This window comes from Acanthaster planci, linkage group LG11, assembly GCF_054643075.1.
Source record: "Acanthaster planci isolate LZ-2023a linkage group LG11, COTS_SCS, whole genome shotgun sequence".
NCBI classification, from domain to species: Eukaryota; Metazoa; Echinodermata; class Asteroidea; order Valvatida; family Acanthasteridae; genus Acanthaster; species Acanthaster planci.
The window spans coordinates 9,121,522-9,146,074 of NC_141787.1; the positions used below are offsets into that span (position 1 = coordinate 9,121,522).

The 24,553-nt window shown below is 40.2% G+C and overlaps 1 protein-coding gene across 10 annotated transcripts in view; it reads right to left on the bottom strand.

Moving 5' to 3' along the window:
- LOC110983868 (uncharacterized) overlaps window positions 1–24,553 on the bottom strand; it is a 92,202-nt gene that overhangs the window by 10,904 nt on the left and 56,745 nt on the right. For 9 of the 10 annotated variants that reach the window (XM_022243492.2, XM_022243496.2, XM_022243495.2 and 6 more), the window contains 3 exons: window positions 6,880–6,975; window positions 4,026–4,084; window positions 2,089–2,197 (listed from right to left, as the gene is read on the bottom strand). In XM_022243492.2, coding sequence (XP_022099184.2) covers window positions 2,089–2,197; window positions 4,026–4,084; window positions 6,880–6,975 — 264 coding nt within the window. Of the gene's footprint in view, window positions 1–2,088; window positions 2,198–4,025; window positions 4,085–6,879; window positions 6,976–8,059; window positions 8,111–24,553 lie in introns of those variants that run through there. The other variant, XM_087143610.1, reaches the window with a different exon arrangement.

Consider the following 24,553-nt stretch of genomic DNA (forward strand, 5'->3'; position numbering starts at 1 on the left):
GCTCGAATTGTTGTTTGTGGGTCGGCCACTTGAACGCTAGAAACGGACAACCGGTTATCGCTACTAGTTACTTGTAGCATGCAAGCAACATGCAACAAAAATGCAACATGGCGGCGTCCTTGTACATTCTTCAAGAGCTAATGTTTGAGCTAAATTCTTTTCCATTAAACAAATCATATCTTTCGATTAATTTAAAGTTAATCGTGCAAAACTTTCCATTGTCTCCAGTTCAGTAAGCCGTCTCGATAGTTTTTGCAGCTTTTCAAAAATCAAATCTCACGAGTTTTCCAGTGTGTTCGTGTAAAATCCTGACGAGGAGGTGGTGTGTGATTCTGTTCCGAGAACAGTGTCCTTGAGTCGTGTTCCCACGGTTCGAGTGCGAGAACAAGAAACCTGTGTAAAGAACAGGCCACCCAAACTCGACCTCAATGAGGGAAGTCATACATGTGGAGATCAGATAGCATCAGCAAGCTCATGTTTCATTCAAACTATTTTCCTGAGCCTCCGGAAGCTTTTCTAAATGCATTATGTATTTAACGCCTGTTTTTGCCGATGCCAAGAGAAAAGGATCACAGTGCAGTAATGGGAATTCCACCCAAGTTTCATTACACAACCTCATAAAAATTCAAAGGGCAAGATGAGGGGGTATGGTTTCAGCGCGGGTATTATGACCAGTAAATGTGTTTTTCTTAAAAGCTCAGTATTAAAGTGAGACTTCACGAGTTTGCAGGGAATATTGCACAAAGAGCTTTTGCAATTTAAACCAAAAACTACACCAGAAAGACAGTTGTATGGGACCATGGGAAAATATTGATAAGCATATGGAACTCACTGACTGAGAAGATGAAAGATACACTATTAATTTTTTTCATGGGGGAATACTGCTTAGAAATTCTAAGAAAGTAAATCAAAGTTGTAAAAAATATGTACCGGAATGTGTAGAATATGCAATGCACAAAGGTGATTCAATCTAGCAAAATGAGTCATAAGTCCCCTGAGTTACAGGCCTTAATAAAAGAATCTTTCACAATCTAAATCAATGGGAACCCTCGACTTTTTCCACTCTCATAATGTCCACTTTCATCAGGATACCAAACTGAGTGATACTATGAAGCAAACGGTTTATGTTGCTCTTTCTCAAGCAACCTCAAACAAAACATACTGAGGAAGATAATGACCCTAATACTCATGTTGTGAGATCAGGTCATGTATTAGTGAGGCCCACTACCTCACCTCAACATTTGAGTAGGCAAGGGAGAGAGATTGCTCCCAAGGTGCTCTAGCCTGGGTGTGCATGTGAAACTAGAGAATATCGCACCTAGCACTAACAAAATGACTCATGAGTTTCCGAAAGAAAGCATGCTGTGCCCGGATCACTGAAAGCAGTCAATGTCTTTGACGAGCCTGGATGGAAATTGTCAACGGCTGTGCTTGCATCAGCCTCACATGAGCATGAACTGACCATGTACCTGATTGTGCCAATTTCTTCAATGATGACTTTCCTTTTTTTCCTATTTTGACAGCTTGGGGGTGAATAGACTTTCCCTGTGGGACACAAAGGGATTCTTTTTCCTTATTCAATTTTTATTCCCTTTGAATGAGCTCTGTTGAAACACATTTTGTAGGGTTTTTTTTTGGCAATTTTATTCAATAGATTTTTGGTGCCTATATGAAACAGACTAAGGAAGCTTTTTTCTCCAAGACCAATCTTCTCAATTTTTTTTCTTTCTTAGGGGCATCTTACCGGTATCTTACAGGAAAAACCTTATTAGTGTGAACTTCAGAATCCACCTTATTGAATGTGCATCCACACTGAAACTCCGCAAGATTAAAACGTTTTGCAAAACTCCCAACTCAAAGAACTCAGGGCTCCTTCATATTAAAAGGGTCTTTCAATATGCTGATCTCATCACCCCGAGGGCAGAGTTTACTTACGCTTACAATTCACGCATCACTGATGGTAACAGCTCCGGCTGGATTGCAGTTAATTAACCGTGCATGATTTTTTTAAAGTAATGATAGATATAAAAGGGGGGAAAAAAGGATCTTGACGAGTGAAACAGATCATACAATACACAGGTCTTATACCTTCTTGTGTGACTTGAAGACATTGCACTTGAAGATATTAGTCTGGCCGTCGCGGGCTATGTAGCTGAAGATTTTCAGGTCTTGAGAGTCGTGTGAGACATAGAAAACCCTGCATGGAAGGACAGAGCATGCATTCCAGATGTCATTCAATCACTTTATGGGGTGATTCTCCAGGAATTTCCACAATATACGTGTACATATCCTGTAAAATCAGAAGGTGATTATACATGTAACTTTAATGAAGGACCTAAACCACTGTACAGTCCCAGTGTCCCTCCTCCATCATGGAAGTTTCTTTGAAATTGGACTTTGCAAAGAACTAGTGAAATCATGTGCTGCAATGGCGATAGACTGGCATCTCTGAAACTTCCCTTTTTTAGGGTATAATGTTGAACACAAACTGACCGAAGTTGTCTAACAAAGAGTCATCATGTGTATGGTCCATTTAATGTATGCTAGAGACTTCCTACATGTATCTCTTAATTAACGTTAGCTGATTTTGACATCACTACCTCAATCACAATAGTGCCCGGCATGATCACTTTATAGGCAAAACAAAATTTGAAACCCAGGATGACACTTGCACACAACTGCCCAATGTCAATTTAAGCCCTGTCTGAAAGTTACTGCTGCAATTAGGATTAACAACAGCCAATCTATGTGTTTGAACAAAAATATGATAAATGTAAAATCTTGGCCATACATTACGACAGATGAACACTGTTTTTTTTTTTAAATACAGAATCCATCAAGTAGTTTCTGAATTTCAGAATCCATCAAGTAGTTTCTGAATTTTGTGGAAAGAGGGCAGAATAAATTCGAAAATTTTTCAAAAAGGCACGTGAAGATTTTAAGCGAACACAAAAACTTGAACATACATTAAACACAGATGTATAACTCAGAAATGGCTTGAATCAAAATGAAAGAAAAGGAAATGTAGGGAACATCAGAAACTCGCATTTTGCTGACATTTTACTGACACTCACAACCTAGTGTTTATGCTCATTTTTCTCTGTCAATGAATTCAGTGCATGTCAGCACTTTTTAGGTTTACCACTTAAATGTCAACAGCTGTGTTGATGTGAGTCGCTCATAATGTGCGGGTGGAAGACCATGTCTTCAACTTCCCCTTCCAAACTCAGTATGCTCAGCACTTCTCAAGACACTGCCTCTCAAACACAGAGACCTCAAACCTCTTATTGATTAACCCATTCCCCATTTGTGACGGAAGCCAGAAATGCTTGACGTGATTCTGAGCACGCCATCGCAGCTGTCTTCAATGTGCTGAGGAAGGGCTTTGGGATGGGAGTGGACAGTTTTCCTGAGCAGCTGAGCTGACCAAACAAACCCAGTTGGCCCATCAAAATAGCTGGCAAAAATGCCCCAAATGGCCTGGGATTTGAGGCATACCTGCCGCCTTGGGCTATGTGTTTGAAAGGTGCCTAAAAATGGAATCTTAATTTGCACTTGGATCAGACAACTCAAAGGCTCATGTACATGTAATTAAAAAGGTAAATCCTCAAATACTCTTCCAATTCAAGAAGTACATCATTTTTCTCAGAAGAGCTGTTTCTGTAAATCCAACCTCCTCCTCAGTCCAATGACAAAAAGTTGTTTCTAAAGAGAGCCCATATTTAAAAACATCCACACTTAGAAATCCCTCTGCAATTCTCTACAAAGCATCTTTCTGCACGATTTCAGTCTAGTCAAGCAATTAGCTAATGGGTTTCAATTCAACTGTCAATTATAATCGATGTAATGGTCCCTCAAGAGTTTGAGTGCATTGTGCATAGGAAGAAAAACAACTTTTTTACCGTCCTTATTAGAAATTGTAACATTTCTGACAAGGTCATGTCAATTCCATAAAACTAATGTAAAAAACTTGTGCATTTCGACATCAGCAGAAAGAATGTTACAATCAGAAATGCAACTCTTACCTGTAAACTGGGTGATGCATGATCAGTAATTTCTCATCATCCCAATCCCATGATTTCTTCTGGAAATGAAACACAGGGGAGTCATTTCAATAAACATTGTATACAACGAACATGTACATGTACATCCTTGGTAAACAAGGAACTGGCCAGGCCCCAACAGGCCAGGGACACCCTGAAGTAAACTTAGGTTTTCTGGTGTGTGGTTGTAATTTCAAGGGTCAATTTCATATTCAGTTTTCAGACACTGCTAATTTTAGCTACAGGCCAGAGAAAATTTGAAGAAACACATTCTGACTGTGCGGCAGGGGCAAACTCTGCAGTTTTTCCAGAAAATGCTGACGCAACAATTGAAAGTTCATGAAATAGGCTAAAACTGAATTGTACTTTTGCTGTTAAGCCTCAAAATGAATGCAAAAAATAAAAACTCAGATATGTAACCTTAAAAATAAAAAAGACTGGCCTCTCGGCCTTACTACTTCTGCAGCAGCACCAGTACCACAGGTCATCACCTGGTAAAATTTGATTGAAACATTTCCATTTTCCCTGGAGCTGAAATAACATACAAACTGTATAGTGCAATTTCCCAATGCATGTACTGTAACCCACGGAAGGTCAAACACCCCCAGAGCCAGGTAAAAGCTACAAACATATTACACAGTTGAGTGACAGATCACAGGTGGTTGGCTGTACATAACTGAACCAGGAACTTGCTCAGATTTATGGCAGTGTCTGGATGTTTGGCTTACAAACACACCCACTTCCATGTTACAGATTTAGCCTCCCTGTCAGCTGTTGCTGCTTTCCTAATTGGGGGAGGCTGGGAGCTTAAAGGCCCTTTTCCCTCTGCCTCTTGCTCCATCTCATAATCCACAAACATTTTGTAAAGCGTTGGAATCAAGTGGCAAATATTCCAGAAGGCTGGCACAGCACGGACAATTCAGATGCTTCAGCAGCCAACTGCATCGATCTGGGGTTTCAAACTCAGGGCAAGAATTCAAAGAAAAATGGAAGGATGCCTGCAGCCAAAAGAAGAGACAATGCTCGGATTTGGAACATCCAGATATTTTTTTAATGTCTCATTTTTGCGGATAAGTGGAAACGATAATGAAACACTGCACGGCATACATTGTAAACAAAGGTATTGGTTTACTTACTTGTACGTATGTACACTTTGATGGGGAGCTATAACTTTAGTTACCGGTAGTTTCAAATTATTTTTCCCAGTTTGTTTTTACCATTTGGGGTTTTCTGTCTCAAAGCAGGGGACGGGGCTTCAACACTCCCCCCTCCTCAAAATCTGTCTGGCATTGCAATTTACACGTGAATGCAGTCCAACCGTGACACTCTGCACATTCCCGATAAATTGTTTACATGAACAGTAACTATACACGTGAACATGTACACTGTGAGCTTCCCTTGGTCCAAACATGCTTGAACTGAAAGGATTCATGAATAACACTTGAGGGATGAACTGCCACGGAGAGAAATGGTCGCTTTTCCATTTCAAGAAATCATGACCTTTTATCCCTCTCTCTAGAGATTGACATCTCACCCTTAGAGACTCCTGAACAAATGAAACCCCCAACTGCGCTAAAAAAGAAACATTCCTAAAACAAAGCATATAAACGTTCCAAGAACAGATGTTTCTTCCAGATAAAAATAAACAGTTCTTATAAAGTGCATAATACAAGTACTGTAAAGTTTCCATGCACTGTATTATCCAAACTGATCAGAAATGCTCAGAAAGCAGTCGTTCACTGTCATGCTTTGGGAATTTCTTGACTTGTCATGAACTTCAAATCTGGTTTACTGACGGGGCATGACATTCAAGTAAGTTTCCCAGCAAAAGAAAAAAAATCTGCTCAGCATTATATACCAATCCTACATTTGCTGAGGCTGTCTTTTTGTCCAAGGTGGATCTTACCATTGCCCTAGTCTAATGGTCATACTTTAATTTCTCCCTGGATTTTAGAAGTGCTTGGGGGAAAACACCTTGAATAAGTGACTGGAGAACACCTGTGAGGCAGGTTTTAAATTGATGACAGGTTAGAAATTATAGTGAGATGCGAATGGGGGGGATATTGAGGTTTCACATCTGTCCTGAAGAAGAGGCAAGATGCACTGACTCCTGGGGTAAGATTATGGGTGAGGAAAGGGGTATAGATCTAAAGACAAATGCAAACATAAACCCATTTAGATTTGAAGTGTGTAGTGTACCAAGAACTGGATATTATCTTCCATTGGACTGCACTTCAATCACACACTGCAGTGAAACACAGACAGTTTACACAGTGCGTAATGCGGATCTGTAACACAAAAGTGGGGTGTGTGTGTATGCTGCAAGCTCAGCAACCCAATTTAAATGTTTGAAATTGGTGTATTTCTGGCTGGGAGCTAAAGAGGGCATTTACAAAAAACAGGTGGAGAGAACTGTGTCCACTGGATTGATTGTGTAATTGCAAGGAATTTGTGGAAAGTAGTTGTTCATTAAATGTTATTCCTGGAGAGAGAAGGCTTTTGTAAAAAAGCCCCTTATACTGTTGTCAAGGTCTTGACATCTGGCCACTGACCAAAGCGGCAGTGATTTGAGACAAAGTGAAAATGCCTTTCTGTCACTGTCATGACTGACTGCCGCTGCTGTGGTTGGGCATCGCTGCAATTTTAAACACAGATGTATATTTAAATTCCTTTCGAGATACATACATGCACATGCACATGTATGAGCCCCATCACAATACTGAGAATGTCCGACACCTCTCCCACATACATGTAAATAAACAGTATAAAATATTTTCATCAATAAAACATGGGAAGGGGGAAATGCCTGTCTGTTATGACATTTGTATGAACTTACTTTTTTCTTTTTCTTCCGGAGAGTGACTTTGATGCCGTCCACCGAGATGGTCAGGACGACTTTCTTCTTTCGGATGGCCTTGGCTTTGAATTCATACTGCGGAGCAAAGAAACCGATTTCATTACTTGCAGAGAAAATTCGTGTACAAATACTGCAGGAGGAGTCAACAACTGGTCCCAACAACAATACCCGGTACTTTTACTCTCTTAAGTAATATTCTCAGGAAACTTTCACCAATTCCTCTTTTAAAGGCTTCATCTCGGGACTATGAACAGGGGAACATGTTTTGTACAACTTTCTACTCCTCTTAATACACAAACGTGTCCCAAACTATTTGTGGCATCCTCGTGAAAAATTCATTTTTTTTAGTATTACAGATTACTTTGCTACAATTTTTCTAACAAGGGAACTTATATTCCTCCAGTACAATTCCAGGAAAGTTCACTCTGTGAGCGAGAGGTTTTCTATTTAAATATGACTCACTGAAAATTTGGAGAATATTTTGTTTAATGAGACACCGCCATGGGTTCGGGCACAAAGGTGCATTTACAAAGCTGACATTGCATTTGACCTTTAAACTTAATGTGTGCAAACTAGAGGTACATGTACATGTACATGTAACCATCACAGCACGCTTTGTGCTAAATTATACTTTCAACGGGGCATCAAGACCCATGTTAGTAACTCTACCTGGCATTCACTTTCCAAAATCCTAACAACTGCTGTAAAACCTCTTAGTACATGTAGATTTTAAAGAGTTCACCACTGGTCAGCGTTCTTACTACTGCAGGTGTATGTGCCAGAAAGATATGTCTGTGTTCATTTTGAAATAAACTGTTGAAGGAAATGTCCGGCCATTCTTACATGAGACTTTAACGGTTATTAAACCCCAGATTTCCTATTCTATTTGCCAGCCGGCCAAATAAGCTTTCTTAATCATGCTGGCTCCGAACTGAAACTGAACTTGTCAAGATCCATTCAAGATAGTGGGCACTCATATACTGGGAACCACCACTCTGCCTAATCATGCCAGTAATGCACTTGTCACATGGTGTTTCCTGCCTCGTTCATAAAGCAATTTATTGGTTAATATGACCATCACACCTCTAGGCAGGCAAATCAACTCAAGTTAGCACAGCTGGTGATATGACCTTACATAAACTCCTCCTCCTGGGTGAACTTTTTTCTTTTTTTTAGGAGCAAGGGGGAAGTTCATAGCTCCAATATTTATCTTCTACTCAAACTTCGCAAGAATTTCATCAAAACAAGAGATGTCCGGGATTTTCGATTTGCCCATTGTTTTGTGTAATTTACACGTACATGTGCTTTTCAAAACAAATGATTATCAGGTTTTTTCCAATGCTGGATTAATGAACAACTTGGCAACAGTTTCCCAGGAAAAAGATCTCATGTTTTGCAGGAACAGCACATCGCAGTTTGGAAAGAAGCTGATGACAGTATGCAAACAAGATATCAGCCACGAAAATTCTCATTGGGGCCAGCCAAACAAAAAGCTTGGCATTTATACAAAAACGCTAACTGGGCAGATTTGTCTGGTTGACGACAAACAATGCCAGCTGACACTTTTGTCCAGGATAACACCAGGGCCCAATTTCACGGCACTGCTAAGCACACGACTTTATGCTAACAGAGGCTCTGTGTATTTCATGAAAACTGTAAGCAGTGAGCATGGCAAAAGGCATGCTAACCTTGGATGAAAATTTGCTTAATGTAGTAACAAATAAATGGAAAGACTATGTGTGCGCAGTCATAAGCACAACCATGCACAGCACTGCAATCAAAGAGTGATTAAGATGAGCGAACTTTTCTGCTAGGGTTAGCATGACTCTTCTGCTGTCATGCACCTCCATGAAATTGGGCCCTAGTGACAGAGCATACATGTAGCCTCACAAGTTGGCAACCTGGCAATTACAAAGGGTCTATGAAATGCATTTCTTTAAAAAAATTCTTGAACATGCACTTCGGTGTTTCAGTGAACCTTACCAGTATTTGGAATATCTGTTTTGTAATTTCGAAAGGTATCTCAGTGCTTCTTTGGGTTTAATGCTTATGGGCATGTCAATATTCATCAGCAAAATTGCAATGTCATCCTAGAGAGAAAAACAACTCAATTGCACAGGTTTAATTGTGCACAAACAAACCTGCTGCAACTATTAATATTTCGCTGTCCTAAATTCTTGTTTTCTTTGCTGATTTATTTCTGCTGTGTAATGACCTGTACATGGCAATGCTTTCCCAGAAATGTTTTCAACTTGAACAGAAAAACATACCAACCGAAGAGTGGCTTTATTGCCACACCTTCGACATGTGCCTCAGTTGTCCAGAAAAGCTTTGACAGTGTTCAATGTTTAAAATAAGATCACGTTTTAAAACATGTGACCCCAAAAGGATTTGAAAGAGTTTTCATCCTCTGAGGATGAATATTTACAAGTAGTCCACAAAAATCTCATCCACTGGGCCATTCCAGCAATCACCCGAGCCCCTTTGATTTGGAATGTCAAAGGCAGGTACACAGTTCAGCCCATTCCCATGACTCATACTATCCTCAGGCCAAAGTTCCGGCATGAATATCCAACTGCATTTGCACTTTTCTGCCGTGACTTTTTCCCCTCTCCCCCTCATCTTTTGGTTGGAAAGTAGGAAAATTAAAAGCCATGTCTATTCCTTTGGGTCATCTCACACATGCAGGCTTTGATTAAATAGAACTTGTGAGCAGAGAAATAACTGTATTCGTAACAGAACAGGAGCGATCGAGTCCATCTCCATGTGTTTTCAGCTGATGACATGTGTTTTACAGAGCACCAGTCTTCAGTGTCGAGGTAAGTTATTCTAGCAAACCCTCTTTTTAGAGGCACATTTGCTTAACATTTCCTCAAACACTTAACGGTGAATACAGGGGTGATAACGAATGGTAAATTCAACCCTCAACTTTACCACTTCTGTTAACGAAAAAGTACATGCGTATCTCGCATACATGTATGTGGTCTCTATAAGAAGCTGTTTGTGAAAAGCATGACCATGACGTGGCAAAAACCTGGCAATACATATCCAATTATAAATAACAAGGCCAGTCCCTCCCCATTACATGCAGGCATTCATTAAATGTAAAGGACTGGAGGAGCAGGGCCTAAAAATTGCCGTCTTGTAAGTAGTGCCCACTGGACACACGGTTAAACCGATGATCATCTCTCCCACCAAAAGTAAAATACATGCATCGGAAACTTGATCTTCTTCCAAAAGAGAAAGCCGATCCGTCAGCAAGTATACTCCAGGTTTCCTGTTTCTGTTCTCTCCTCTCAACCAGTTTATACACACCCCTCCCTCCCCACAGAGTGGAAATGCACTGAACTCTGACTAATGAAATTTGATGAGCTGACACAGCTAACAATATTGATTTTTTTTTGGGGGGGGGGATTCGCTGATGCTCTAGTATCAGACCAATGCCCCATTCCAGAATGTCCCCTGAGGAAGTTCACCAGCTGCCTGAGATGGCTGGATTCCTCTCCAAATGTTCCACCCCTGTTATACCCTAAGGACTGTTATCCATTCCTCTACATCAAGTTTCATTTTAATTTCCTGTGTGTTCTGAGCTGCATTTTAAGGAGACAGATATTTTAGGTAACATTCAATTTTTTTCAACCTATTTCAATTTCCTACTAGTCCTGTTGTGGTCTCCCAACCCTGAAAACAAAATTTCACACAAAATTAAACATACATGTACGTTTATCCCTTTCACTGCTGCCAACCTTGTCTGGTGGCTCCATGAACAAACAATAAATCAGTGAAAAAATCAAACAAAAATCTGCTAAACAAACAGACAGAAATTAAAACCATGACCAAAACTAAAAAACCAAAAAAAACAAATACATGTTCATGTACAGTACCTCCAAATAAAGGTCAAGCCCAGCTCTTTGTAACATGCAATGTATATGTAATTGCCTGTTTACATGTATATGTAGGTGTCAAAGGGACTTGTATAGAGTTCTGCTTGTCTGCATTTCAGAAAGACACACTGGAAGACTTTTTCAAGCAACATATGGTCCTCTACTGATACCAACATCACAAAAAACCAAGTGAATTCTGAATTCTATGCCCAGTGTTAAGAATATCTTCCTAAGTTTTAAAAAAGAAAATTGAAAATGCTGATGGCATGCATATTTGGGCGCCCCACGTCATGACATAAGAAATAATTACTACAGTACATGTGTACTTCTACTCATCCAAGGCAATGCTGAATCTGGGATCATTAACATACAGGAATATAAGGGAAATGGGGGAGGAGGAGCCCACATGGCCCTGCATTTTCCATTCTATTCCTGCTTATAATGAATCTGCATTCGCTGTTGATCAGGGAATATTATTGACCATGTTAATGTGTTGAACAGGTACAATGCAAATTCAAACCATTCTCACTCGCTTACTGGTGCAGACAACCACAAAGCTGAAATGTCTCATTTCTTGTCCCCAACAGAGGGCAGCATAAAGCAACAGTTGCTTTTAAGCCATTACAAGTCTATTACAACCTCCAGGTAGGAAATCACAAGTACCCGTTCTGTACTTTAACATGTCACCAGTCACCACAAAGGAATGTTTTTGTTGCAGTGCATTACAGGGTACAGTCAACTAATTCAAGCCCCATTGAAAACAGTGTAAAATCAGCACTGTTCAGGGCCCAATAACATGCATGCCAACATTCCTGAGATTTCCGAAACACAAATAAAATTCTTGTCTGGTCAGTAATCTTTCAATTTCTTTTCAATTTTTTGTGGGTTAACTGATGATAACACTTTTAATTAATCCCACAAAACAAAATCACCGCCCAAAAAGTGATTTTTCCGAAGTCTGATTGCAGCCATTTTTCAAGTGGCAACCTTCAACTTTCTCTGGCACTTGGGACCATTTTTCAACCGTAGTTTTTAGCAATTCTGCTCTCATATGAAAGCTCAAAGACCCAGGGAGTTGATCCTGGCAAGGATTTACACAATCTTACCATTTTGGGGCCAAACAATCTCCTCTTTTAAAAGATACTGTGAGGGCACTGTTAATGCTAATGAACTGGCCTGAAATTCTCACTTGAATTAGTGGTCTGCACCCTACAATATACAGTGGGTAGCTCTGTGGCGTGACTTCTGACTGTTGTGATCGACTTGACAGGACCTGTGATGGATTGCACATGAGCTGCCACAATGCAGACATGACACTTGCCTTCAACAAATTACATGTGCTGTCAATATAGACATGTGTGTACCAGTGTATCATAATCTGTACCGATCATTAGAATTACAAACGAGGGCGTAATCCATCACATACGATTAACACGCCTCTTTAATTTGATACTGATTCATAGGCTAATCCACACTGGGTTGGATGGTTTTACAGCTGCCATTACTTAGCCTTATGCACATCAACCATTCAATTTATGGAGTCAAGTTGAAACATCTAGCAGGGCAGTTTCTTTTTCCCTTCTTTACAAACGTTTTTTTTTCAACACATTTCTCACCTACTGACTGCTTTAAATTTAACCTTATGACTTAATTCTCCAGGTGTTTGCGCATGTTCCGGTAACCTTTGTCCTCTAAAACAAAGTATTTTTACAAGTTTCCACTGAGGTTAAAAATTAGCCTTTCAAATGCAACCTTTCCTTAAAGTTTGATTTGATTTGAGTTTATTCACTGAACACCAGAGTCCAAGGGGAAGGGGATGTCCTACGTACCTGTATCTACAGGAGAGGTTTACTGCATGAGGAAAGCAGAATAAGGTTACCCAAAATTTGACTTGTTAAAATGAAGGATAATTACAAGGTCCATAATTACGAGACATTCAGAGCACCAAACGAGCACACAAAGAGTTCAAAACGGCATACACAAATTAGTATCTCACTAACTGTTTCTGGGTGCAGAACAATGAATGCCTTGTATTGTAAGTTGGAGTCAAATCAACCAAGCCAGGTGTCACAATTTAATTTGATTATCCACAATTGCATGCATGTACGGCACCAGGAATTACATGAAAATGTACATGTCGCGGTACATGGATATTAAATTTTGGAAGGCTACAATATACTGTACATCTTTAACTGTCTGGGTAATGGGCAACATGTACTTGTACCTGTATAAACATCACATGATAGCATTGGTACTAAATTTACAGAAATACTTTTCCCACATGTACATGAAATGGTATTTTCAACAGAAAGGGCACGTACAAGTACATGTATGCGTGCAGAGACTACATGTACATATCTTAATTTCCAATACCACTGTGATATTGAAATCCACTCCTCAGAAATGAACAGTGGCACATTTTTTAAACATGTAGTACTCAAAGAGTACATGTACAAACCCTTGTACTTTCAAGCTCTTTGAGAGGCAGGACTTTGCACTTTGAAGTATACATTTATATGCCAATATGGTTTCCTCCGAGCGGTAACTCTTATCTCATTGCCTTTCTATACAGCTGAAACTTTGGTGAAAGCTCAAAGTTTCAAAGCTGCACATCAAACTTCTGGGTGCAATCGAGAAGTTCATCAACTTGTCTCACAAGGCTTCACCTTGCATTTAAGGGGTCGTCCAATGTTTTGAACATTTTCACAGTAGTACACAGAGTACTGTTTTTCGATGCACCATGATACCCAGGAGGTTATTTAGTACACGTACTGTACTGGTATGGCGGTACTGCTGGTGTGTCGTGCCATACAGGGTAGGTTTGGGTCTGCAGGTACATAGTACATGTACATACCAGTACGCGTGCATGTACACAGGGTCGCAGTACATCATTTCAACGCGATGTGTACTGCGTATCAGCCTGCGCTGCAGTGGGTAGGCCTACTGTACATGTACATGGAAAGTACCATGTACATACATGCGTATATGTACCGTATACATGTTGTATGCACAATGCACGCGAACCTTGCAGATTTACCCTCTATTGGAGCCAGCTTTCAGTGCGCACAACTGGTGATTATAAAATGCTTGCTTTTTCTTGACTTTTCACGTTTTACATAGAAATAATACTACTACTAAAATCAACACCCGAAACGACCCCATTTGTACATACATGTACTGTATGCCTTGTACACGGTGAAAATGTTGAAAACTTTGGCTGGCCCCTAAGAGGTTTAAAACATATTTCAAAGGTCAGCTTGCTGTATAATTTAACATGCCATGCCTAAGTACCGGTAAAGGTTAATACCCATATGCACATTCGATAAATTACATGTACGTGTGGATGTGGAGTCTAATGGGATTGGTTCAGAATTGAAGGCTGGATTACATCTAGTCTTGGTTCAAGGCGTTACTATATGGTAGTTTTGAATAATTTCACACTTACAAAATACAGTCCTGAAGTGGAGGTCAAGAATCAAGGGCAACAACAGCCTTAAGAGAAACAGATGTGTGCATTACAGCATCAAAACTTTCAGGAATATTGATTTAAACTTGCTAGGCATGGAGGCCACAATAATATTTTGCAAGAGAGGGAGAGAAAGAGAAGAAAAACCTGACCGTCGTCCAGTAAGATACCTTTGCTCCTGCTCAAAATGTAGCAACTCTATGGACGGTTCACACCAACACTGGTCAGTGGACATTTCGGTATGCAGCACCCGAAGAATGCAATGTATAGTACGTGTACATGTGCCTAGTCATGAAAAGATCAACCCATCTTCGGAACTTTTCACATCACAACTCAAGACATACATTGTACATAAAGAAATAACGTAAAATATACCACTCCCATCCATAAAAACACTTGGGACACCATCCATTTAGGCTTATCACTTCTTACTTTACTTGCAGGATCCAGTGCTTTGCTACCTTCTGCTCTGTATCAAGCTGGATACATGTATTTGGTTTGGTGCACCACGTTGGGCCACGCTGCCCACACTGCGTTTAAAAATGATATAGGTTTATTGACATACCGTACAGTATCATGCTGGAAATGCTGAGACTAGTTTGCCCAATCATTACTGCCTGCCACTCTGATAGATGCTGAAGGAGTGAAATACAAGACTATAAAGTAAAATGTGGTTGTGACATCAGTTCATTCTTTGAAATGATACTGCCTTACTGATCTGGAGTACAATCTGAAGTTTAAAGCTGGTAGCTGTGCAGTGTCATCCATATTGTTTTCCAAACAACCTTCACTGTTTGAAAATACCGGAAGTTTAATACTCCATATTTTTTTCCCTCTGTGCTTTGAGGGGGGCCGGCTCTGAATTTACTGGCCTCTTTGTTATGTTACATAAACTGCTTACAAGGAACATAACAAAATGCACCAAGGGAGGTCAGCTTAAAAAAAAAAAAACCCTGAGAGAGGACAGAAAGTTTTTAACCTTGACTAGGATGGGTCAGGCAGATTTTCTACCTGGGAAAAATAAAGAATGAAACCCTGAGAGGAGGCTCATTCCTTGAAAATCATACAAAATTACGGTACTTGCCGACTCAGATTTAGCTGGTAAACAGGTCCGGAAGAAAATACCTTTACATCTAAACAAAGGAAAACAGTTTGAGCTTGGTGCGTACATGTGCCAGTATCTTTGACAGTTTTCTTGTTAGACATGTAGCCTTTGAAAGTAGTCCAATGTTACAAACGTACATGTACTTTGACAGGAGAATTGCCAGTAATTATGGACCCCAAGCCTGCAGAGCTCTTTCAAAATGAAACAGAAAAAAAAATTCAGTTCACATTGTATTTATGTGCGTGAAAGTTAAATACATGTAGGTATCACAGTGAAAGAGACCATAGCCAATTCTTTGGTTTGCAAACACACCGACTAAAAATAGTTGCAAAAAAATACATCTTGGAAACACACCGACTGCTAGTTTGTTTGGGTTGCTGGTGTTTGCAGTAAGTTCACCTATGCAGGGCAGAAGCTGGTGACTTTGCCCTAATAGTGTTGAAAGAGGCAATTTATTTGTGGTAACCCTACAATTCAAAGTGTGAAAAAAACCACAGGCACAATCACAAGTGTAATATCGTGTTTGCCATGCTACAGGGACAATAAACACACCAAGTGCACATGGCCAACATAAAGCCACAGGTTTACAAAGCGAATTGAAACCTCAAACAGAAATCAGAGATAGCAGGGGCAGACCGGGAAAAATGTTGGCCAAGGGCAGGGAAAACTGGGGAAATGGGGCACAGGCTTTGGCCTTTATTGGGAGCTCAACTGTAACAGTCTTCTTTAATGTACACAGATTGGCTCAAAATACCCACAAATTTGATGGCTGACTGATTCCATTACAAGCTTCACCGCAAACAGATACATAATACTTGTGTACATCTACTCTAATTTACATGAAAAGAAATCAAGCTAGAGTACCCATGATTCTTTACACCTGCTGCGTATATTAGAATCATGCTGTTGCATGTACATGTGCCGGTACATGTACCAGTCAAGGAAGGGTGAACTGTGAACCTGACATTTTCATTAAATGTATACACCTGACCAGTGACCCTGCAGGGACAAGCACCATACTGTATACACTACCAGTGGTGCAGGAAAGTAAATCCAATTTTTAACAGTGGCATCCCCATTGTAAGGTAATCCATGGCCTGTTAACACCTTTGACAGACATACAAGTTACACTGATGTGATGTAGCTGAGCATGATACAGTCCCCTACTATTAACCCCTTACATGTACCAGCACAAAAATGGCTTACACAAGACCTTCCAGATGTGTGGCAAATGTGCACACGCTACATGTACGAGGTACAGTGTACGTGTGCAGTTGTAGATTATTAATACTTTTTTGTGATAACCTGTCGTGAATACTATTTTCTACTCGTCCGGAAAAATCACTTGATTGGGTGGTAAAAATGCATGTCACCCTTACTATATTCCACATCAAACATCACTGATATCATCACATCATGATATAAATTATAATAGACTAGTCCCCATCCCACACTGTCCAAACTGTAAATCAGGGAAGGCTGACCAGACTATTTGTTGTTACATGCACTGTACCTGCACTATTGTCACCATACCTCCAAGGTACACGTACATGTAACATAAAACTCTAATGGAGGAGCAGCTGTTGGAGTGCTGCAATTTTTGGCAAACAATTTCAGTTCATTTGAAGTTTGTTTCCTTCTATTAACGTCCTTTAACATACACCAGTAAATTCTGCTGAGTTTGCTTGCAGATTTTCCTTCACAAATGATTTTTAAACTGTATTTACATTGCTCTAATGTCTGTGACGGTGCAATTGCTAGGTCCCTGATTTTGCCACCTATCAGTACATGCATTGTCAAGTCTGACTGCTTTTCATGGTGAGTGGGGAAATATGGGGCCTGGAATATTTGCAGTCACCTACGTTAGAGCAAGATTCAACCTAGATACTTGTCCATTTCAATTAAATTCAAGACCTTCAATGGGAGGCAAACTTTACAACAGACTCAAATATGGTGGTATTTCATGTACACTGTACTGCGGTTGCTATAGCAAAACAACATTTGACTGCTGTGACATGTGACGTGTCATAACAAAATGAGAGTAAAGTCGCATCTCACTCTTTCCTATTTTGAGGGTTCAAAGTCATATTGAAGTGGAGGTCAATTTAGGGGTTTTGTATTACTAATACTTGGAAAGTGTAACCTGTCTCCTTTTTACATGTAATTCCAAATATATTTGCAGGATTGCATATTTAAAAATGTCATTTTTCTCAGCAACCTTGACAGTAGCATTATTTGTGCCAGGTCTGAAATGTTGAAACAAATGTCGGGAACAAATGTGCAAAGCTGCCAGAATAATGTCACATTGTCACCTTATACTTTACTGTAAGTGTTCCATGTACATATACCTAACATTAGAAAGCTCAATATATCAATTTTTAAAAATGTTGACTTTCATTAGCTCCTTTTGTGGTGATACGTCAAATATGGTTACACTGTATGTTTTACAAGCATCATATTCAACATCACTAGAGTCAACTACTCTGCCAACAAATATGTTTTTTACGGGTGAGGTGGTTTCACTGTCCAATTATACATGTAGATTCAATAGGAGAGCCAAACTGAGGTACAGTACACGTACATGTAGACACGTGCATGAGCCCCAATAGGACATACATGTATTTAAAGAAAAACTGGTTCATTTGCACCCCAGTTCTGGAACTCCAGGCTAATTTTGATGCCCCGGCAATTCCGCCATCCATTTGCCATCCCAACAATCAATTTAGGGGCACAATTAAAACGAGTTAAGCAGCTGTTTCACCGGCCAATTACCTGGGCAAATCTAATTTCCGACCGCAGACGGTATTCAGATGAGGCAAGGAGTGTCTGTGAACCCTGCAGCTACGCATGTCAATGTGCCATCTTCAGACGACGCACAGGAAAAACATGTACATGTACACCTCCATGTATTTCAACGCTTCCAGCAATAGAATTGTTTAATATGTTGGTTTAATTCCCGGGCCAAAACAAAATTCGTTGATATTATCCTTGAATTAAAAAAAAATGATAAAACAATCGACATTACAATTTTTTTACTCCAAAAATGACTTCAGAGTAACCAAATAAACCACGTCCAATTGTTATGTAGACACATGTAACAGTACATGTACTGCAGTGGTAAAATGTGCCTAATTCCGGCCCTTTACTCTTCTCATCTGAATTAGAATTGTTAATTAAATCTGAACACTTTATCTGCATATGTAATATCACAAGTCAAGCAATCTACACAGGGAAAAAGGGCTTCAGTTTAGATACAATGTACCAGTGGGCATATACATGTACAGTGTACAACTGCTTGTGTGACAGTACAATGTATATGCACTGTCTTGATCTGTGTCTTTATGCTTCATACATGTACATGTACATATACATTGTACCTGTACATCTAGTTTAGGACTTACAATCTTAGCATTAGACAAGATTTCCTCAGAGTGTTTCCTGACAGCATCAAAAGCTACACAATTCTGAGATAAAATAAACCACTGAAACCAGTATGGTTAACGTGCTTAATTGTCAACGTACATGTATACTGCCAGTCAGCCTACAGTGTATGTGTACAGTGACATATGTACATGTAATTTTACAAATTCTTTCCGTAAATTTTAAAGTAAATAAGTGAACAGGTGAAAATCCACACAATGTACATCAACATGCCGATGCCCTGCAGTTGTGAAGAAATACATGAATGCATACATGTAAATGTACATGTACCAGTACATTGTACATGTACCGGTGTAACAGTCTCATTAACCGAAACCGGGCATTAACCGAACACTGCCGAGTGACCCGAACTAGCATCCCAACGTCCCGTTTTGTTCACTTTTATGGGTGTGCCGAGTTCCTGACAACCTCGACTACATACTGTACATCAGCTGCGTGCACATCGGAATTAAGATCGGTCAGGGCATATTGGAACTGGCAGCGTATGGCGCTACAAGATCATTCCAATGAGAACGAGGTTGCGTATGGATATGTATTGACCTTGGATACCTCCCCTACGTCTACACTTATGGCTCAACGACGCGACGTACTTGTACACGTACATGAACGTACGTAACTGGAAAAATCAGCACGGCGGATAAATGAGCACATCACGGAAACCTGCTCATTTATCTGACGCGTTCTTCTGGAAATCCCACCATGCCAAATAAATGCGACCGTTACAACACTACTTACTGGTACATGTACATGTACCATTTAAATTCTTTCCTTGTCTCCTTTTCTACACAGAAATGTTGCCGACAACTTCAGCAAAAATATCTGGAGACTTCTAGTACCAAACTTTGCTGGCTGGAAATGCTGAAATTTCCAGGTTAAAGAGCATTTTGTAATATCTGCATCAACAGGACTGACTGTAAGTGTAAAAGATGAGTCCTTCAACTGGATTGCAACCTGGGAGTGGATTCAAAGGATCAGGTGGGCGAGGTCAGAGGGACTGCTTCATGGGTACAAGGATCCACATGCTAAGCACACTATGGATTCAGAATTACTGATCAAGTGGGACTACTAAGTTGTGAGTCATCGGGCAGTCTGTAATTCAACTCTCTCTCTGATCTGGGCCAGGCCATGGAGCTATGGCCACACTGTGCAATGCCCATTGGACTGGCAAGCTGATACTGTAGGAATGCCCATGCAGGTCAATGACTAAACAGGAAGGACAGGAGGCCAAAAAAAGGACATGTCTGTAAGTGGCAGTTTAGAAAATCCCTTTAAACACCACCCATATGAATACTGAAGGCCCAATCTACTCTGGATGCTGTCCTCCCATAAATCAATTGGAGGCTAGAGGTCAGCTGGCCAGTCCTCAAGGTGGTCTATGAACATACTTAGTAAAACTCCCCTGTGAACGGTAAAGTTCTTGGCCACTTTGGCACACTTAAAATTTTCCAGTTGGGGCAACACTACATATTATCAGCATGTCAAGCCCTCATCTACCGTACAGTTCGAGATTTCGATGTAATCTTTGCCAGTACCTTTCCACTTGATATTACAATGCACATGGAGCTGCCGTTTTGAGTATATGTACTGCGTAAAGGCTGAACAATAGGCGTAAACGTTTTCACAGTGATTTGGAGCCTGAATAACACCAATGCTTCAAACATCAGTAGAAACTTGCGTCCGAATTCCATAATTTATCAACCAGCCTCAATCCCTGCGCTTCAGTGCGCTATAATGTACGGTATGGAGAAATCCACCAAACGTTGACAGACAGGCTGTAAAAATGACATTTAAAAAAATGCTGCTTAATTTTACTACTTAAGGCATATCGTAGGCATCACCCTTGAAATTGGTCATAATAACAGTGTTGTTGATGGAATGAAAGATACATAGAAAAGCTCTGTACTGGTGAGACCAATGCACACACTCATAATCTACATGTACATGTTTGTATGAAAACCTCTTTTTTTTTCTGGGAATAACTTCCATTCTCAATGGTTGACCTGTGTGTAAGCACTGCTCTGGAATTCTGGGTCAATTGCCCAAGAGGGCTTCCAACACTTTCCAGGATTCTGGGCCCTGGTTAAGAGGGGCTCTGGAGAAAAGCCCTTACATGCACATGTACATGCACATGTAGGTGCTAGAGTAGGGCACCCCACTGTTCCCTGCAGGGCCTCAATAAGGTGGTTAACCATGATTGACCCACAAGACCAGGAAAAAACCTGACTGCTTGTACAGCCAACTGAAAAAAAATTCCTTTGGCTTACCACAAATCAGCATGAGGAGGAGGAGGAACTACATTGCTTGAGTGAGAGCCTACCACTGTGAAGCACTAAGTTAATAACTGAGATGACAAGTCTGACAATTTGATAACAGAATGGGGCAATTTATGGCCCGAAATTTTCTAAGCAGTTCTGTGCTAAAATCCAATGACATGAGCCGTAGATCTAACTGTGCATACAAATCTCACATGTTTTTTTCAATCTGAAATTTAGAATGAAACATGTCTACCATTGTGCAAATTCATACAGGGTAGCAAAAATTACCCCCCCTAGCAAGTTTTCAGTCTGCAGCCCTTTCAGATATTTGACAGTCCTGACCATATTTTGCGATACATGTACAGTGCACCGGTACATACAGTGTACTGTAAGGCCCACCTGTATATGTATTTTCAATACTCCAGCTTTGGTGCTAATGCTGTACATGTACCTCTAGCAATTTCCATACAATACTCCATACCATTGGATTTGCCAATCTTTACAGAGTGAATTAAGGAGAACTAAACATCAGAAAACTAGCACAGCCACACCTGGGAATCTCAAAGGCACTGTCTGACTGTCGCGTTTGAAACCCCTTTCATCTTCATAAGGCATAATGTTCATTGAGCATACATTGTTGGCTGGGATTGATGTCCCATGTTTCATTTCACAAAAAATGAACCGCCCAGCGTGCACTTATGCATGTGCACTCTCTTTGCATCACTGCTTTTTTCAGGCACAAAACCTAGATTGTAAACTAGATAGGTTTGCGGTAGCACAATGCATGTAGAGTGGAACGTCGCTATACCGAACACCCCTGTACCGAACATTCGGCTGAACCGAACATCGTCCTTGGCTTTTAATATTTTGTGCACAAAACCTAACTAACATTACGTATTTGCAAATCAACCAAAGCATGCCTCAGAAATCGATCCTGATCGGTAGCTTCACAACTTTTAGGACAAACTAAATATCAATTTTGTAACTCAAGATACAATGAAAAACAAAAGCAATTAACAGATACATTTCTAGAGACCTCAAATGCTAATGCAACGGCAAAACATAATGAAAACAGTATTACAAGAAAATAGTATTACAACAGGGCACTTCAGTTAGACAAGAGAGGGTGCCTTTCCACATGGCAACGAAACGTTCGGCAGTTAATTTCAGTACACCGAACGGCCACTGTACCGATTATTTAGCATGGATCCCGTCGTGTTCGTTATGGCGGCATTCCGTTGTATCTCTTTTGTGAGTATGTGGAGTACTGAAAAGAACCAGTGGTAATCAACGTTTTGGACAGTATGTTCTGTCCGTCGTCAGTGATGGGTCCAGTGATGAGGCAGCTTAATATGAAGTGTAGAGGGCAGTGAGGCACAGAGAGGATGTTAACTCCCGGGTCAAACTGAGGTCAACAGGGTGCTGGCAAACAGTGAGGCGTGTCGGTCTGATGGAAGGGAGTGTGGGGGAAGGTAGCCCACATAACTCACCAAATATCGCAAATCTACGGTATCTAGTTTACTCGCTACCTCCACCATGAAAAACCTAAATCCTAGCCTTTCCTACCATTCCCCCCCAAAATCAAGTGCAAAAAATACATGTAACAGTGCATATTACATAGACATAAATTTTGAAGTTTCAATTTTGAAAGTTTACCAAGGCAGACTCTTAAAAGCAACTTAACCTCATGAAATCCATCGAAAAAGTGGCTAGTCTCGGCAGATTTTTTTAAAGCACTGTACTGCCAATGCAAATTACATGGCCAAAGATAGCTACGGGTACCTGTGCCTGTTGAAAGTTTCAACTTTTACAAAGAAAGTACTATTAGGCATGTTGTTTTGCTACGAACCGACAGGGAGGATAGAGGAAGTTTGCAGGCCAAAAGAATATGGGGTGTAATTAGATACAGCATAGAGAAAGGACACAGAAGCATTATTCCATTTTGCTTTTTTTTTGTGTGTGTGAAAAAGTAGAAGGGGGAAAAATACCAACAAATTAAGGGTGCCAGGTTGTTTTTCTGGGAATAAAATTTGGACAACACAGGGCCTTTTTAAAATGGGACCATGTGTATTTCACCAAAGGAGTGCGCTGTGTGTAACATTAAAAAACTGTAAAATATTTTTCGGGGTGATCATCCGTGGAAGAAAAAATCTCCCAATTTCATTAGTTGATCCATCCAGTGTAGGCATGTGTTTGGTGGGAAGGGACTTTTTTTAAAAAGATTGATTCAGTGTGCAGCTTAGAGTTAATTGGTTTTAAACAGAACGGGAGGTCGGGTGGCATTTGTTTCAAATGAAATGGACAAACACTTACATGTACAATGTAAAAAGTAACATGTATCACGGCACCCATAGTTGTGAGCATTGAATATCTGTTGAACTTTTTTATAACACATTATTCACACTATAATAGACACCCCCCCTTTCTTTACCATGTTTACTGTACTTTCAGTTTCACATTTTCCAAACACTGTTGCCCTCAGGCTAAAACCTTTGAGCAGTCAAGTCAAAAACTGTAGGTCACGCAAGAGGAAGCATAAATGTATGTGTCGGAATTAGTTTTCCAGGAATTATTTGCTAGGGAGGGGAAGTGGTTTCATTTACCTGCCTGCAATCTCCAACTTGACTACTTTACTAGTCAAAGTATGAAGCTCCCGGAGAACCTCTCTCTGAGATAAAAAAAAGAGAGGTTTATTTCTGGCATGCACTGGTACAGGGCTTCCATGGCACCTCTTTCCATGAGGAAATTTCAATTTAAAAAAGGCCCTGGTGCAAAGGGCTGTGCACTGCATTGTGAGTCATCAGTCTAAATTTAGAAATCCGAGCCAGCGACCTGATGACCATGCACTGTAGTAGGAACTAACATACTCTGAGCCTACAGATTCACAGGCTCTTACGAGAAATGTGTTTTACAGGACCTGTTAAGCACATGTTTCTCAGCCAACAAGGGGCAAAATCAGGAAAAGAAAGAAAAAAATTCACAAAAAAATTCAACACAGATGGGGTGTATGCCTACAGGTACATGTAAAAAGATGACAAAATGTGATTTCTCAAGTCACATGTACAAGTTCTCTCGCAAATGGCTATATGATAATGTGTTCATGTTCACGGACTAGAACTCGTATTGGTACTTCTTGCATTTGTGTCTAAAAAAGCAGTTGAAGGTGAAAGATTACAAGGATAAACATATTCCCAATTTGGGGTAAAGGAAAAAAACCCTGATGTTTGCAAATATCCAGAGAAATCTTCTGGGCAAAGTGAGTTATGAAGAGAGGAATTGAACCACTCATTTCCTGCATTTCCTGGTTGCCAGGATCTTTAAATTATCCTTCCCAGAAATTTTAAGGTCCCTGGAAAAAGGGCCCAATCCCAGTTTGGATAAGGGCAACCTGAAAACGATTACAAGGTTACTGGGGAGCAAATGGTACTCACAACACTGACCACAACCATCTAACTGGTAGATTCCTACCATGAATGCATACATGTACACTGTACATGCACAT